This window comes from Manis pentadactyla, chromosome 1, assembly GCF_030020395.1.
Source record: "Manis pentadactyla isolate mManPen7 chromosome 1, mManPen7.hap1, whole genome shotgun sequence".
Taxonomy (NCBI): Eukaryota; Metazoa; Chordata; class Mammalia; order Pholidota; family Manidae; genus Manis; species Manis pentadactyla.
Window position 1 is genome coordinate 230,721,277 of NC_080019.1, and position 17,715 is coordinate 230,738,991.

General features: G+C 36.9%; 1 protein-coding gene across 4 annotated transcripts in view; it reads left to right on the forward strand.

The window, feature by feature from the left end:
- The first annotated feature begins 272 nt into the window (after positions 1–272).
- The window catches only part of TASOR (transcription activation suppressor), a 49,381-nt gene continuing 31,938 nt past the window's right edge, over positions 273–17,715 (forward strand). For 2 of the 4 annotated variants that reach the window (XM_036878001.2, XM_036878002.2), the window contains exons 1-11: positions 273–841; positions 7,809–7,954; positions 9,707–9,799; positions 10,419–10,491; positions 10,940–11,031; positions 11,484–11,645; positions 13,609–13,733; positions 15,137–15,168; positions 15,885–15,990; positions 16,777–16,880; positions 16,959–17,062. In XM_036878001.2, the coding sequence (XP_036733896.2) occupies positions 505–841; positions 7,809–7,954; positions 9,707–9,799; positions 10,419–10,491; positions 10,940–11,031; positions 11,484–11,645; positions 13,609–13,733; positions 15,137–15,168; positions 15,885–15,990; positions 16,777–16,880; positions 16,959–17,062 (1,374 nt within the window). In that variant the 5' untranslated portion in view covers positions 273–504. The remainder of the gene's footprint in view (positions 842–7,808; positions 7,955–9,706; positions 9,800–10,418; positions 10,492–10,939; positions 11,032–11,483; positions 11,646–13,608; positions 13,734–15,136; positions 15,169–15,884; positions 15,991–16,776; positions 16,881–16,958; positions 17,063–17,715) is intronic. The other 2 variants (XM_036877999.2, XM_036878000.2) reach the window with 1 other exon arrangement.

Genomic DNA, 17,715 nt, shown 5'->3' on the forward strand with positions numbered 1-17,715 from the left:
ACGCCTGCGCGCCGGGGGCCGGGCCGAGCGCGCCATCCCTGCCCGCAGCGGCGGCCTGGTGCAGCTCGGGCATCAGCGGCCCGGTGCGGCGTCGAGGTGCTCGCGGGGCGTTGCGGACGCCCCTTTTGGCGGGCTCCGCAGCCCCGAGGCTCCGCCCCCCGGCGCGGGCCTCCGCGCTTGCGGAGGCGGGCGCCGCGCGCCCATTGGCGGAGCGGCTCGCGGTGGCCCCGCCCCCTCCCGGCCCCGACGCGAGCACGTTGGGCGGCGGGGGCAACCGAAGACCTAACTGCCCGAGCGAGAAGCGGCGCCTGGGGCCGGGTGGCACGGTTGGGGCGCCCGCCTTGGGGCCCCCGAGCGGCTGCTGGGTCGGGAGCCACAGTCACGGGGGGAAGGGGGTGGGTGGGCTGAGGGCAACTAGGCGGCGAGCACAGCCCGCCGCCCCTTCCCCCCAGCCCCGTCGACCTTGTGGGCAGAAGCGTCCCCGGAGCCCGTTCCGCCGGCGCGATGGCGGCTGCTACCGAGACGGAGGCCTCCCCGCCGACGGACGCCAGCTGGGAAAGTGGCGGCGGCGGGAACGACGAGCTGAAGCAGGCGCTTCCGGAGCTGGAATCCTCCCCACAAGATGGCGGCGGCGGCGGCGGCGGCCAGAGCATCGCGGAGCCCGGCGGCGGCGCCGGGCCTCAGGAGACGGCAGCGTCCTCGGCCGCCCCGGGCCTCGTCCACGAGCAGCCTCAGGACCCCTGTGAGGCGGGCGCGGCCGCCCTGCCCAAAGGCCCCGAAGAGCCCGAAAGGCCCGTTAAGAGGAGTTTTCAGATCCCCAGGAAGAGCAGAGAAAAGAAAGGTGGTGCTTCCCCTCCTCCCCAACCCCTCTCTCTCTCCCCCTCCATCTTTCCATTAGAGCCTCTCTGTCTCCTCTTCCCACACCCACCCGAGACACGTAAACACGCCTGCAGCGCCGGCCGCCCGCGGCCGCTCGTGGTGCGAGAGGAGGGCGGTGGAAGCACGCGCCCCTGCTCCCCCTCGCCCCGTGGAAGCTGGAAGCAGCTCGGGTTTGAAGCCTGACCGTCAGGCTGCAGCTCCCAGAGGAAAGATGGTGCTCGGCGCCCCTCCCAACCCCGGAAGGCAGAGAAGCTGCTGTGTCCTCCTAAGGATGCTTCTGACAAGTCTCGCCGTGGAAATGGCCCGTGGCCATGGATTCTGGGGCTTTCCCCACGGCCGCTGCGTTCAGAGGACCACGAGTGCTTCTTCCTGTGGAAGTTCTTCAGCTCTGTGTCTCCTTGAAATCTGCTCGATGTCAGCGTCTTCCCTTGTTTAGAATCTCCCATTAGATGTGATCCACGCACACTATTTTCCATCACACTTCATTTCCATGTAGATTTTTTTTCCCCTTGTTTTCCAAGCGTTGGATTAAATAGGTCTCTCTCTCTCTCTCTCTTTAAATCCAAACTTTAGTATGATTTTTTCTTGTACTTGAGAAGAATGGGAAGGTAGGTTCTTGGTGCAGTAATTTCCCCGTGGGGAAAGAAAGTGGAGGTTAGCTAATGCCCCTCAGAGTCACCAACTTGATCTTGAAGATGAGTGACCTTCAGCTGTAAGAAGTCCAGTCTAGGTTTTTTGAAACCAATACGGGAACAGTTAGCACGAACTACATTTACCTTTTTTATAAACTTAATGCCATATTGTGACACATTTCTAGCGGAGATCAAAATTAGTATTATCGTTTTCTACTGTAATACTGTATTTTGACTAATCCAGTGATTTGGGATATTCTGGATTTAGTCAAGAGCCTCATTGTTTTACTGCGTGATTCAGTTTTTCATGATTTCCTTTGGGAATAGTAGGAATTTTCCTTGCAGAAACCTTTATTTGTAATATCAATCTTAGGAAAGACTTAGAATCTTGAGTGAAGCGCTTCCTCTGCTTGTGCGTAACCAGCTCCATTTGCGCAACTGAAATTATTAGAACCTTTTAGCAGTAAGATGCAAATAAAGTCAGACTGTTAACTTCTGTTTGGATGATGCAGCCAAGGAACTCCTTGGTGTGAGAAACCATATTGACAAAGGTGAAACCTTTGGTCTACTCCCATGAGGAATGTTTCTAGAAAGATCTGGTGAGTTAATGTTACGTGTTTTAGGGTTGAAGAGGATACTTGTAAGGTCAGGATTGTCAGTTCTTTTGGTTATTTAGATGTATGGAATGGTCTGAGGAAAGGTAGATGCCCGGCCTAAATTATCAATTGGAGGAGAATAGGTTGGAAGTACATTCAGGTGGACTCTGTATGAAGTAGGAGATTGAAGTTTTTTCTTTTTTTCTAGCTTGATAAAATTTTGTCTCATTTTTTTTTTAAAGGTTTCAAATACCTAAGAATATGGTTTATGGTACATCATAAACCAAGGATGTGTACCACCTTTTGACTTTTGACAAAGAGCTGGCCTAGAAACCCTCAGTTTGGTTTGGAATGGGGAAAGACTAGAAAATTTTGGAAGGCACCATGTGTGCCTGTGGTTTTTTATTAATGAGGAAAATCCAGAGCTTGCTGTAAAAACAGACTTCATTTGAACACGCTAAAAGTGGATATAATTGAGGAATTAGGAAACAACACCTAGGTTTCTCCCCTGAGTCTGATGCTCCTTGGGGAAAATTGTTTTACATTTTCACTTAGAGGCAAATGGTTCTTAACCTATCTCCTGTCGGGGAGATTGTGGGTAAGGAAAATGTAACAGTGGACTTTTTCGGCATTCAGTAAAAAAAATGTGAGTAATTTTTAACTTTTCTGAACATAGCCCGAGCGGCAGCCGTTCAAATAGTGCAGTAACGATTTAAATACAGCCTTTAAGACTTAAATGAGCAGCTATTTTGCCACCATAGGCTTTATCCTGTTCCAAACTGAGAAGAGTTAGTGCTTGCTGATAGAATTTAATTAAAAAATTCAGTTTTTCATAATTAAAAGTTTTATCGTGAACAGTGTAGAGGTACTGTTAGTTTCATACTTCATCCCAAAATCTCTTGGAAGGCTTGAAAGTTACCACTTTATAGGATCTGGCTAGGTATTTGCTGTTTTCATCTCGAGTCTTTTATCATGAATATTAGATCATTTTCAGTAGATGGCTCTGCTTGAACTTTTCAGTATCAAAGGTTCTGTTGCGTTCGTATTTTAATATGGCAGACCTTTGCTTGGGACGGATGTTTTGGAGAAATGTAACATAAGGACTTGAATATTTCCGGAACCTTAAAGGTAAAAAATACTATGAGATTTGTAATGTGTTGACTCAAAATGCTTTTGGTCTTGCATTGGTGTTTCAGTAGTTATGTATGAATGATTGGGTTGTACTACCATAGATTTCCCTTCATAGAAGCAAATCTGTAAGCAGAATCCACTATATAAAACATTTCATAGGTGTATGCAGATTTTAACTAATGGAGGTAAAATTTTTTTTTACTTACTCCCAAATCCAAAAAAGAAGTTTCGAATTTGTACTTACCTCTCAAGATCTCTGCCGGCATATTCATTCCTAATTCTTCATTATGTTTAATTTTGATTTAGAGATGAAACACCCATTCCTGAAGTGTTGTCTGTAGCAATTTTATTACACTGAGGAAAAGCAGTTTTTACAATGACTTAATGTAAATTATTGTGAGGAACAAATGGATATTTATTGTAGTTTAATCCTTATTATAAGTAGGTATCAGAGATGGATTCAGAGAGAAGTGCAGACCACATGTGATCCCCAGTGCAGCTGCTTTTTCCTTTTTTCCCATCAATTATTTAAATTAGAATATACATTTCATAATATCCATTTGTAGATTTGATAATGGTCTGTATTTTAAGTTTAGCTGGTATTTACAAACATGTATACGTGGTAGTTTTTATGTATATACACACATAATACAAATCCAGAGATTGGCATTGATACTGATTTGGTAAAAGTAATTGAGGAAAAATGTTTCTTCGATTAAGGAACAGAATTACCACTTGACCTAAATTTTATGTCTATCCCAACTGACTGACTATAACATTAAATTCTTGCATATGTTTTGTATGTTACCACTAATAAAACATTTAATAATAGTATGGACTGGGAGTCAGGAGACTTGAATTCGAGGTTTCATTCTGTGGTACAGTTTCCTCATCTGAATTAGAAATCTCCAAGGCCTTTCTTACTGTGTTTTTCAATCCTATAAAACATCTATAATCAGTTTTGTCAATGGAAACCTTGTGAATTATCAAAAACCAACTCTACCCATATCTGTGACACGCATTTGATGGATGTTCTGTAAATAAGTAAAGCTAAGAAGAGCTATTTAACTGCTGTTTAGCTTTATACATCCAAAAAGGGCATTAGTTACAGCTTTTGGCCCTTTTAAATGCATTAGAGAAATACATAAGATATTTGAGAGCAGACATAACGAGGGAAAGCAAAATTCTAGACATAACTCCTACAGCTTATTTCCTTCTTAAGTGTTCTATATGGTTTCCTGGTCTAAAATGAGGGAACAATTACATTTTTCCAGCTCTTGTAATGATTAGTTTCAGCTCATATACGTACGTTTTTGCTTTTATTTTAGTCCAGGATACAAGATTTGAAGCTAGGTAGCCCAACTGCCCTACTCATTCAATAACTAATACTGGGCCAAGTTGATTGATAGCTGTTACAGTTTTCATTTGTGAAATGGATATAATGAAGTTCATAGGATGGTTTTGATAATTAAAAATACGTGTAAAGCCAGTGAAGACAAGTAGTGATTCTACAGCATCTTACTACGCTGATGGATAGTGACCGTAATGGGGTGTGTGGGGGGGACTTGGTGAAGGGGGGAGCCTTGTAAACATAATGTTCTTCATGTAATTGTAGATTAATGATAAAAAAAAAATTGCAAGAGTAAAGGTAACCACAAGACCCAAAATAAGAAACTTTACTAAATGTCAATATGTGCATTTACATAGGAAACATAGGATCTACATTTTTAAATTCATGGTTATAAAATATTTTGATTCGTAACTGAACATACCAGTGATAACAAATGTCAATGGGCTTAATTTACCTATTAAAAACATTTACAATTTGGCTTACAATATAAAACCCAAGTATATGTTCTATATCAGACACCTACCTAAAATAATTTTTCAGTTATTCTAAAAATAAAGGCTAGACAAAGGTGAAAAAAAAACATGTAAAGCTCTTAGTACAGTGTCTGCAAAGTAGCGTTAGACTTAGTAATAGAATCCAGGGAACAGTATATTGGATACTGACCTCCTTAAGTAAAAGCGATGAGTAAATAAAGTATTCTGTTCCTCATTTTTATAGTCACAGGGCTGAAATAATGGCCCGTAATTACAATTATGATGTATATATTTTCTTTAAAAATAAGTGACATGGGGTATGCTTCTCAGGGTGTACATAATGTTAAGGACAAAATAGGCCACCAGGAAATGTACCTTCAGAACATAAACTTGTTAAATTTCTTAAGTGTTACCAGCTCATTGATATGAAATGCTTAAAAATAGTTACAGCATAATTTTAATTTTGTAAAAATAGTTGGGTAGAAAAAATAGAAACTATGGTCTAACTATTAAAGCCACCTGAGGCATTTGAAGTATAAAATGCCTAGACATAGCTGTTCATTGAGAGACCTAAAATCTCAGCACCTTCCATATTTTTCATTCACAAGAAATTTTTGCCCACTGGCAGTCTACTAGGGTACATCTGATAAAACTATAGGACATTGCTTTGTAATGAAACAAATGTTAAGTACTTTTTTTAGAATAATTTTGTTAATTTCTATATGACTGTATGACTTAAATTTTCACTTGTGATTAGACTGGAAATAATTGGGTCAGCTTAACTAAGGAAAACTAGTTTTATAATTTTTGTGCAAATTTGAAGCCATGTGATACTTTTTGGCATATTTAAGACATCTGAAGTCACTTTGTTTAGAAATACAAAAATCAGTTATGCATAAAACCCAACTTTTAAAATCATGCTTGGCTCATTTTGGATGTGGAAACCTATAAAGGCTATTTCACATGCTGTTTTCCCTGCCAAGTTTTTCCCAGTTTATTTGGGGACAGTAAAAAAGAACAGTTTTTACTACCACATCCTGTAAAATAGATTTGAGTTGAGAATATGTATTTCTCTTTTGAGCTTTCTTGTCTGTATTACTGAGTTGTTGAATTTGTGAGACCTAATTTAAAATGACAGTTTTACTTTGTAGTTGTAGAGTATATTTGTATTTAGTATAAAATCTTGATGAAGTTGATTATCATTTTCTCTACTCACCTATTTAGTCATTCAGCTTAGAGTTCTAGCTACTGGTAAATGTTAAGGTAATGAAAAAGGCAGACAAAGTTCCCACTGGCATGGAGCTTATAGTCAATTGATATTGAATATATTCATCTGTCAGACTTGATTGTAGGATACTTTCTGTGTTTAATACTTCTTTTTGAGTGATTTGTTTTTTTGCCCTGCTTATTTTCAGTGTCTTTGTCTTACTGTAACTATTTTGGCTTTCTTTTTCTTTAAGTGTGCGATCCCAAAGTAATGGGATCCATTCGTTCAACACACATTCTATCACCGAAAGCTACATTTTTACAGACACTTGTAATATACATGGTCTGGTAAATGAATGGATGAATGCTCTTACCTGACACCATGTTCTTAAAACCTAATGACTACAGTAAAAACAGTTCATTAGTTGCTGTCTAGTACCTTGAAGAGTATGTACAATGAGAACATGACGTTTTCAGAAGTGAACTAAAAGTATTTTATGACATTTACTGACACTCTAAAAATTACCTTGAAGAAATAAGGTAGTAGAGTATAAGTTTCTATGAATGCTTCTATCTACAAGGAAAAATGAAGTTGTTCCCTTTTCGTTTGAGCAAAACTTACAGATTGGGTGTTTGAAATCTAGGAAGTTAAAACTATTTCATGTATAAAATGGAAAGTTGAGGTTATTAAACCAGTAATCCACTAAGAACAAATTGAATATTTGACTATTAAGCATTTTAAAGTTTAAATAGGGAGTAAAATAGTTGAGGAGTGGGGAGTAAAAATGTCAGTTGTCTTTGCATCAAATGCTGTGCTCAGAGCTTTTTCCGTGTGGTGTCTCATGTGGCATGTGGTATATAGTGATTAAGATAGCTAGAGTTTTTTTGTTTTTTAAATAGATGGGAGAACTGAGCTTATGTTTTATAAAAGTAATTGATTTACCCACGGTTTCCACAAAGCCAGTAGATGTTAGATCTGATATTTGCATCCAGGTTTGAGTCCAAAGCTGCACATCTTTCCATTTTACAAAGTTTTCATAATAAATCTCCTACTATTTATTGGTAATACCAGAAACCACTGGATGTAGCATGCTTTATTCTAACAACTAAATAGAATCATTTTATTTTATAGACACCTAAGTGTCTTAAATGTTTCCATGCTTTCATTTATGGTGTGAGCAGACCTAGACATACTGCTTCAGTATAACAGTTAAAAATAGGAAATCATGCAAGTTGTTAGATGCACAGGTTCTTATGAGAGTCTTTAAGCAATTTAAGTATGTATCATCCCTGATGTTTGCAAAATTGTAACCTCTTTGTCTTCATGTATAATGCCAGCTGCTTTTTGCCCAAGAAACTCATCAGTAGGTAACTAGTTGTACGTTTTCTTCAGTGAATTAATGTTATCTTTGCATTTCACAAAATAAAGATAGCCCTGATGCTTTTTTTTTTTACTTTATTTAAAAATTATATTAACCCACAAAAATATAAGAATACATTTAAGGTGGAATGATCTTAAAATTAATGTTTTCCATTTTAGCACTTTTTCAGCCATTAACTCCAGGCTCTCGAGAATTTGAAGATGTTTTAAATATTCTCCATTCATCTTACCTTGAACCAACCTCAGTAACAAATTTTAACTACAAACGTGCTTGCTTGATACATAATGAGCTTTTGGAAAAGGAGGTATGTTTTAAATTGTGCATATTGTAAGATTCTTCAGATCCAGTGAATAGCCTGGAATTTGTTTTACTTTCCTGTTCTTTAAAAATGCTTCAGTTTTTAGGAAAACCAAATTATGGAAGGGAAAACAAACTTTAAATGACATATTTTTTCTCCCAAATGTTTATAGCACTGTTCTTATCTGCTCTGTTAAAGTATGATTATGTAAAGTAACTTCTTTTACTAAAAATAAATCCAAAGCATAGGGATAGCTTACTGCACAATGGCTCGGTTGTAAATTCATCATGAGGCTTTTTTGCTCTTTCATGTCCATCTTAATTAAATAGAACCTCCAATACTATGTCCAAATGGGGAGATGGTTAGTGAAATCAAATGTGTATTCAGAACATTTTTTTAGGATACACTTAATTTTTTCTCCAGTTATTAACAAGTAACCACATTGTCTTAATGTCCTCACCAGAGATTCTTAGTGAAAAAAATGTGAACAAAGAGGAACAGTTAAAGCATGTCAGATAGTGAACTGAAGTTTTGTGCACAAATGAGATTATTCTTTGGTTTGATTTAGGAAAACCCAGCAGGTGTAATTCTTAGGTAATAGAATTGAGATGTTTAGCAATCTTTGATGTGTATTGTTTTCTAATGTACATGAAATACTAATTTTGTACTTTTATGAGTTGGTTAACTCAGTGCCAGAATTTAGCTTTGAAAGAATCCCTAAAGTGGATGAATGTTACTGGCTCCCAGAGAAAATTAAAGCCTTGGTAGTTTGATGTGGTTTCGTGGTATTTATAGAGATTATTAATTTTATATGAAAATTTAGTCTAAAGTTCCATTAATTATAATGTTGAAGAGTAATGGCCTGAATACCATATATAAATCTATTAGATATGGGCACCATATTTAGAATGTACAGTTGACCCTTGAACAGTATGGGGATTGAGACATCCTCCCACCATCAAAAATATGTGTATAACTTCTAACTCCCCCCAAAACTTAACTAATAGCCTACTTTTGACTGGAAGCCTTACAGGTAACAAACAATTGATTATACATATTTTGAATGTTACATGTATTGTGTATTATATTCTTAAACTAGCAAAAAGGAAATTTTTTTCAAGTTGGTGCAAGCCTCCAAAATTTTTCCCAATATGTTTACTGAAAAAAATCTGTATAAGTGGACCTGTACCATTCAAACGCCTGTTGTTCAAGGATTAGCTGTATGTTTATTTGCTTGTATCTAAAAGGAAAACCAGCAGTGTAGGGTGACTTAGAGTTCAGATGTACTTAGACCAAATATCTCTTTTATCCTGGAAATATGTATGGAGCATGTCTTACATACTTGGCATTGAGCATATAGTTAAAAGAAATGAGACATTTGTTTCTTTTCCTAATTGAGTTTATAGTCTAAAAGTTGGTCATTAAACAGAGATTAGTTAAAAACACCTGCTGTATGCAGTACACCATCCTGAGAAAATGAGAGATCCAAAGATAAATAAAACTTGAAGATCTGTCTGAGAGTTGGAGGGTGGTTCAATATTAATAGAAATTTAGTTACATTGATAAACACCAAATGCTTATTTAACTAATAATTAAGAGGCAAGTATAATAGGGAAAAAATTGAAGTGCAGATAATTACACGGAGAGAATTTCTACTTAGGTAGATTTGGAATTTCTTAGAAATAAAGTTACTGAAACTCTTGGCTTGAAAACAACAATCATGTACTAAGAAGGAATTATAGTTTTAATTTTGTTTAGTTTACAGAAAAGCGAAGAGAACTGAAGTTTGATGGTCGTTTAGATAAAGAACTTTCAGAATCTTATGCATTTCTGATGGTTGATCGATACCAGGTTAGTGAACCTGCTTTATAAAAAACAATAGGAGGATGTTTCCATTGTAAGTTACTAATTTTGCAGTTCAATAATATACTTGGTAATTACAAACTAACATTTTCACAATGTATAAGGAAGCAAGCGATTTTGTAGGGATAGATATTTCATTATTTTGTAATTTATTTTTCAGATGTGCATTTTTTTCCCTGACCAAACCTTTTTTCCCCCTACAATGTGCTTGATGGTGATTTTCCCTTCATTATAATAGATTATCTTGCATATTGTTGATTATATGTGCCAGGATTTGTTTTTCTCCTTTAATTGAAGTTGTTTAGGTGGAGTTTCTTTCTCCTTAAATATTTTGCCAGTCTAATTCTGTCTAAAAGGAGATGGTTGTATATGTGAGTGGCATGAATTTTGAGTATCTGTCACACACATCAGTGTAAATGAAAATGGATTCCAGGTATGGTTATATTAGAAGGGTAAGCCAGTTTCACATTGATACTTAGTCATAAATTGACATGTATATAAAACTTCTGTAATGTAGAACATAGTTTCGGCTTTAAGCAAATTTACAAATTACTTTTTCATGTTTTTAATGTATTGTAATACAAGATGAAGTGTTTTGTTTATTTAGGTTCAAAGCATATGTGAAAAAGGATTACAGGTGGGCCAGTCCAAAATAACAATTCTTGGCAGTCCTTCCATGGGTAATTTTTTTTCTTTTTTCATTTATGTACTATTTAGTTGACATTTAAAAATATGTTATCTAATTTTGCTGCAGTCCTTATACTTAAACTCTTGTGCTTTGTCATGTTCTCAGGAAAGAAAACTAGTTTCAGGTTCTTCAATGTAAAGCCAGTTTTATCATTTTTGCATACTACTTACATGTAAAATAATGTGATTTTGCATACTCCAGACTGATTAAGCATCATCTTTTTTTTTTTGTCTTAATCTAGTCCTAGTGATTTTGAAAATTTGATTAGTTTCATGTTTGTCTGGTTTTGTTTTTGCTCTGGTTAAATAGCAGTTATCTTTACTGTCACTATGTTTTTAAAAAGGTGTCATATCTTTTATGTATTATCATTAGGTTAAATATTTGGATTCTTTTTTGTGTTTGTGTCTATGTTCAAATTCTTTAATTTTTCTGTTTACTAGGTATCTATCTATCTCGGTATGCAGATTTATTACAAGCTAATCCTTTGGAAGCTGGGGCAGTGGGCGATGTTGTTCTTTTTAAAATAATGAAGGTAATTTCAACTTTTACATTTCCTAGATTAAACATTTGATTTTGAATTTTAGTTTACCCTGTGTATAGGTGTTTGATTAAATTGAAGATTATAGCTTGTTTGTGCTTGAGGTATACAGTTGTGTTTGAGAGTGGTCTGCCAGCTTTGATAGAAGCTCAGCTTACTTCAAAGTTTGCTTTCCTTCCCAAAGAAGTGAGGGTAGTGTGTTGGTAATGTATTGGGGCTAGTGAAAAGTATTGTGAATAAATTTTTACTTCCTTGTTATTAAACAATCCTAACGTGTTTTTTTTCATGGTTAACTTTTTCTTACTGCTTCAATATTGATAGAAAGTGGGGGGCACTGGGAAAGGACTGTTAACACAGGTGATCTAATATAAAAGTATTCTATAATTCTAATTTCATATCATCAATAACTAGGTTTAGGTGGACTGAAAAGGTTTTCTCTATTTTAGGGTAAAGTAAAGAGTATATACGACTCCATGGGTATAAAAAGTTTGGAATCTGTATTGAATAAAAGTGCTCTGGACCCAACCCCAAAGCATGAATGCCATGTGTCGAAGAATGCCAGTAGAGTCACATCACTTTTGGCCTATCGAGCCTATGAGCTCACTCAGGTAGGTGCCTGGATCCATTTTTAGTGTTATGACCTCATATTGGTTTGTCACCAAATCCTTGAAAATGTCCCGCTTTTAGTTCCTCCTGCCACCACTGCCGTCTGGACTGGTTTCCACATAGCGCTGCGGACTCCTGTGTCGCACTGCTGTTGCTTCAGTGTTTTCCTGGACTGCTCAGAAACATGCAGTGGCTCCCCAGACTCACAAAGCGATACTCAGATGCCTTACTTAGTCTGACTCTCCCTTCCTCTAGATTACGACCTCCGTGACCTCCATCTTGGGTTTTTTTGTTTGTTTGTTTTGGTACGATGACTGCCCTCAACACACCTCATTTTGTTTTGAAGCCTTGGCTTCTCCTGGTCTAGAAATACCTCCTGCGTAATAAGGTACTTAAGGCTTTGTTCACATGTAGTTGGTGTACAGTGAACCACACAGACTTAAAAGTTGCAGTGATTGATTAATTTTAGTTGTGTATTTTTATATGATTAACTGTAGTAGTCTTCCCCATTATTTGAGGGAGATATATTCCAAGACCCCCAGTGGATACCTAAAACCACAGATAGTACTGAACCCTCTGCATACTGTTTTTTTCTACGCATACCTATGAGCAAGTTTAATTTATAAATTAAGCACAGTAAGAGATTAGCAAAGAAAGTAATAAACTAGAACAATGATAACAGTGTACTGTTATAAAAGTTATATGCATGTGGTCTCTCTCAAAATAACTTACTGTACTGTACTAACCCTTGTAACGATGTGAGATGACAACAAGCCTGTGTGGTGAGATGAAGCAAGGTAAGTGACACCATCATTGTGATGTAGGCAGCATTCAGCTGTTAACCTCCTGACCACAGATCTGAAGGAGGATCATGGGCTTCCATACCACAGTTGACTGTGTGTAACTGCAGAAAGTGAAACCCCAGATAAGGGAACTACTGTGGGAAATAATGTTCTTTTTAACAAACACATAAAAAATGTATATATGCAAAGAGATTGTGTGTGAAAAACAGTGGTGCTAACGTCTCTGAGAGCATTCTTTAATTTTCACTTTTATTTACATAAAATGAATACCTGTTCCTTTCTTTTGAATAACCTGTTGTTGGGTGCTTTTAGCAAAAATTATATTCACCAGTCATCTCGGTCAATTCATCTGATTACCTTCTGGACAGTAGTAGAATTGGTAGATATCAGATGTAACTATAAAGTATTAATTGGTTTTTCTAGCAGAACTTGTAAACTGGCTCAGTGTTTGCAAAAAATCTCCAGGCATTTCTAGAGCAGCATTACTGAACATTATTCAACAAAATTATTGAAATCAATAGTTTGCCAAGAGAGTGGACTTTGACAGTGCTTTGTTTATAAAGTAGGACATTGTAATGAAAATCATTAGTCCACAGGTCACGGAACCCTCATGTAATGAGTGTTGTGATTAGACGAAGGGAAGGAATAGATACACAGGCGGGAGAGGGTGTGCTGCCCTGTCACCAGTGTTTGCAATCTCTCCCATCTCCCCTTTGCTGCTTTGCCTGCAGCTGGAGCCAATAATGTGTTTTTCTTTTGAAATAATGAGCAAAATGGTAGGTTTGGTTGAGATTATTTCTAATAATTTCCTTTTTTGTATCAGATTGGCTTTTCTGGGCTGACCTGGGAGCTTAGGCTCCATTTGCAACATTTTTCTAGGAAATTTGTTGCATACTCTCTGGGGTCAACTCTGCAGAAGTAAACTTTTTAAATACCTGTTAGTATTCTGGCATCCGATACATACAGAAGCAGAACATTTTACATCAGAATGAATATGAAGTGCAAATTTTTTAGTTACATTGACACACAGTGCTTACAGGTATTTTCTGTTAGAGGCATTTAAATGATGTTATATTTCTCAAAAATCAGGCAGATAAAGAAAAGATTTCACTCCACATCTCAACTTTCTCAAGAAATTAATTTTGTGTTTTCTTATTTTTAGTATTATTTTTATGAGTATGGCTTTGATGAGCTGAGGCGAAGACCAAGACATGTGTGTCCATATGCAGTTGTGTCTTTTACTTATAACGATGATACACAAATTCCAAAGTTTGTACCTTCATCGAGGTAAGACTTAGGAGTTGTAGACATCATCCAGAATGGTATATTACTTATCCTGCACTGCTGAGTTAGGAGGAGCACCTTGTGTGCCTTTCCTGTTTTTTTCCCCTTGAAATTAATCAGATACATGAGTATTCATGGTCATTGTGGAAATACAAACTAAAATTTAGTTAAACCTCAGTGGTTAACCTTTTTTTCTTGATAGTGAAGGTTATGAGTACATAAACATAGGGGTGCATATGTCTTTGAATCAGGGATTTTGTTTTCTTCAGGTAAATCCCTAGAAGTAGAATCACTAGGTTGAATGGTATTTCTATTTTTAGCTTTTGAGGAACCTCCATATTGCTTTCCACAGTGACTATACCAATTTACATTCCCACCAGCTGTTTCTGCACATTTTTCTACATCCTCACCAGCACTTTTATTTCTTATCTTTTGGATAGTAGTGCTTTTTTCATGTGAGTAAATAGCCCTGGAAACCACCATAGCCACAAGTACCAGTTCACATAATCTGTCTACACAGCTGTATTTTTCATCCTTTTTGTGGTTGTATATGATCTCCGTCACACATTTACTATAGTGCCTTTCAACAGTGGATCTTTAAAAGACAACCATTACTTAATAATTAAGAGGTCATACCCCCAGGAATAATGACTGAATTTTCTTTGTCTCTTCTTTAATTCCACTGTTGCTCTCCATGTCATCTAAAATGAGCATTGATTGAATGCTCCTGCCTCAGGGCCTTTGCATTTGTTCTTCCCTCTCTTTACCCAATTAGCTGCATAATTTTTAACTCTTCAGAATTCTCATTTCCTTAAAAGCAGTGTTATCAATGAGGCCTTCCATGAATTTTTTTTCTTTTTTTTAACACCCGTACTTTTAGTTTCTTTTTCTCCGTAGCGCTTAAAACTATTATCTAGTAAACTGTATACTTAATTTTTGGTGGTTGTCTTCCTCATGAGATTGTAAACTGTGATGGCAGAGTCTGTGTTCATCCCTATAATCCTCCTGTTATATAGAACTGTGCATGGTAAGTAAATGGAGCTTAGTAAATACTGAATGATGAATAAATATATAGAGAGAGGCTGTTTCCTCAAATCTCATCACCAAAATAATTGACAGACTTTAATGGACCCTTATTCTCTCCTAAAGGATATTTTTTGGGAAAGTGTGCCCTAAAATCTGGGCAACTATTGTAATTTGAGTCTAGTGTGTAATTCTGTTTTTTTCCAGATAGACTTGGATTTATTAAATGTAGTAAATAATTGGTTTGTTCTTCTTATTTGGGGAAAAGATTTAATTCTCTTGGATAGTATGACGTTAAAAATAGCATTTGTATCAAGGTCCTGAATGTTAACTTCATGTTGTTACCAATCAGTAATGTTTCCTTTTTAAAAATTTATTTGTAGATCTAACAGCTTCAATTCAGATAGAAACACAGGTAAGATTATTATATTTCCTTCCTTTTAGTTTTATACACTGAACAAATATAAGTATACAGAGTAAAAAATTAGTGAAGTGCTCTTTAATTTTGAAAATGAAAGAGAATGTGCACAGTGTGAGAGAAGAGGACGAGGCCATGTTAGGATGTAGCTCCGGCATTTGTCATCCAGGCGGAAGATCGCAGCAAGAACCTGCTGCGTCTGGAGTAGACCAAGGGATTTTATTAGCACTTTGATAAATGTGAAAAATAAACTTTCATAACTCAGCCTTTTAAAAACATTAAATGTATCAGAGGTTTAGGATTTAGAAGAGGTAGAGAAGATTAAAGCAATATTGACATTTTCTCCACAATGAAAAGAGTGAATAGGAAACATTAGGCACTGTGGGGATTTGTATGGTTCACTGAGGAGGCCTTTGGGGGAGATAAGAGGGCAGTAACAGTTTTGTCTTTGCTCCTTTGCTTTCTGATATGAGGAAATTTAGACAAATTTTTTATTCTTTGCAGCCAGACTAATTTTTCAGGGGAGAAGATACGTGAAACAAAAATCCTGATATTTGAACTCTCCTATAAATAGAATGTCAAGGGTGTTGTTTTGTTTTTGTTACTGTTACGCTTCAACCTTGTTCTTAGGCATTTTCCCCCTCATTTCTAGTAAACATGTTTGTTTCTGGGTTGCCAATAGGCTGAACGGTGTTGTGATTCTTTTTATTTAGATAAATTCAGCTACACCTTGTGGAAAGGACAGCTTTTAAATAAAGGAAAGCTTTTGTGTTATATTTCTCTGAGGTCAGCCACTCGTGCTTTTTTGCCTATCAAGCTGTAAGTATGTCATAAGAAAATTGCAATTAGTACTTGCTAATTCCATTTCTCTTGATTTTTCCCCTTATCTTGACAAATTTTACTTTGGTCCATGTGAACTTAAATATAAACATTGGTTTGTTTTAAAAAAGATGGATTTGGTAACTTTGGAAACTTAATTGGCAAAATAAGCCTTCTGCTTTTCTGTCTTCATTTGATGATGGGTTAAATAGTTGTACACATTTATGGCATAAAACTTAGTGATTTCAAATTTTAAAAGTGATTTTTCAAAGCTTTGTTTCACTAGGTATATTTTCATTTAACAATTTGAACATGATAGACTTAAAAGTTACCAGTTCTTTGTTGGAAACAGCTTTGATGTGCTGAGTTAAAATTTCTAGGCCTTTTTTTAGTCCTGTGTAATGTATTAGAATAGAAAGGCCTAAACCGATCTGCTTCTCCCACAGTAAAGGTTATGGGTCTTCCTAAGTGTTTGAAGATTATTTTAACAGTTTATACTTGTTTTTCCTTTAATGAAATGACAACCTTTTATCCTTTGTGGTTGGTAAAACTGGCATATAAGATGAGCTGCTGTCTTAAAGATGGAAGTTTGGTAATATGAGGTTATCTATCTACCTATGTATATATCTGGGTTCCCCAAATCATTAAAATAAACATGCTAATATAAGTATGCTCTTGTTTTCCATCGATATGTTTGTGTGTGAGAGACAAAGAGGGGCAGAGAGATAACATTGCTAGAGTAGAAAACACAGGTAAGATGAACATGCTTTTTCAATTTTCTTTCAGTCCTGAGAAATTAGATGTTGAAACAGTTATGAGTATTGATCATCTGAAACAGAAAATCCCTCCAGCACTCTTTTATAAGGAAACATACTTAGGTCCAAATGAAGGTAAATTAATTTCATTTTATTAAAATATACAAGAAACAGCTGATTTAAATATTCACAATGTATTTTTTCTTATGTCAGTTTTGAAGAATGGAATGTATTGCAGCCTCTATGAAGTTGTAGAGAAGACAAGAATTGGAAGTAACATGGAGAGTTTACTGCAAAAACTAGAGAAAGAAAAACTTGTGAGTAGAAGCTTTTAAAATACCCCCCTTCTTCATTAGAAATATGCCTGTTACTAAGTGATCATACTAATACTTCAGTTTACTTCATTTTTGCCCCTGAAAGTCCCACAAGGTGTGTGTCTTTGTTGCTATCACTTGGAGGCTGTAGTAAAACTCTGGTTACTGGTACTCTTCTTTTTAGCCATGGCACTAGACCTACAAAACACTCTTCCCCGTAAAGTGTCTTTACTGTATTTTGTGATTGTGACTATGATACTCAACAAATATTCATTGAATGTAATTTTCTTAAGTAGAGTTTATAGTTCAGTAAAGCATGAAACTAGGAGATTGTTCTCCTGGATTATGCAGAATGATAAGTGGAGTTATTCAGAGAGTTGTGGTTTGTTCCAGTAGAGACTGCCATTTTGGAAGATTCCAAAAGAACAAGGCTTTGGTGAGGTAGATGGGATGGAAGAATTCTAGAGTCACTGGGGGAAGGTGGTAGAACATGAGGCTAGAAATGTGTAGGTGTGCTATGTCCTGCAGCATTGTGCAGGCAGTGTTCAGTTGTTGGAAGTATGGACTTGATCCTAAGAGCAATGGGTTTTAAGGGGAGTGGGATGAGGTTTTGATTGTGTGTGCAACATGATGATGATATCTATGTTTTGAAAGTT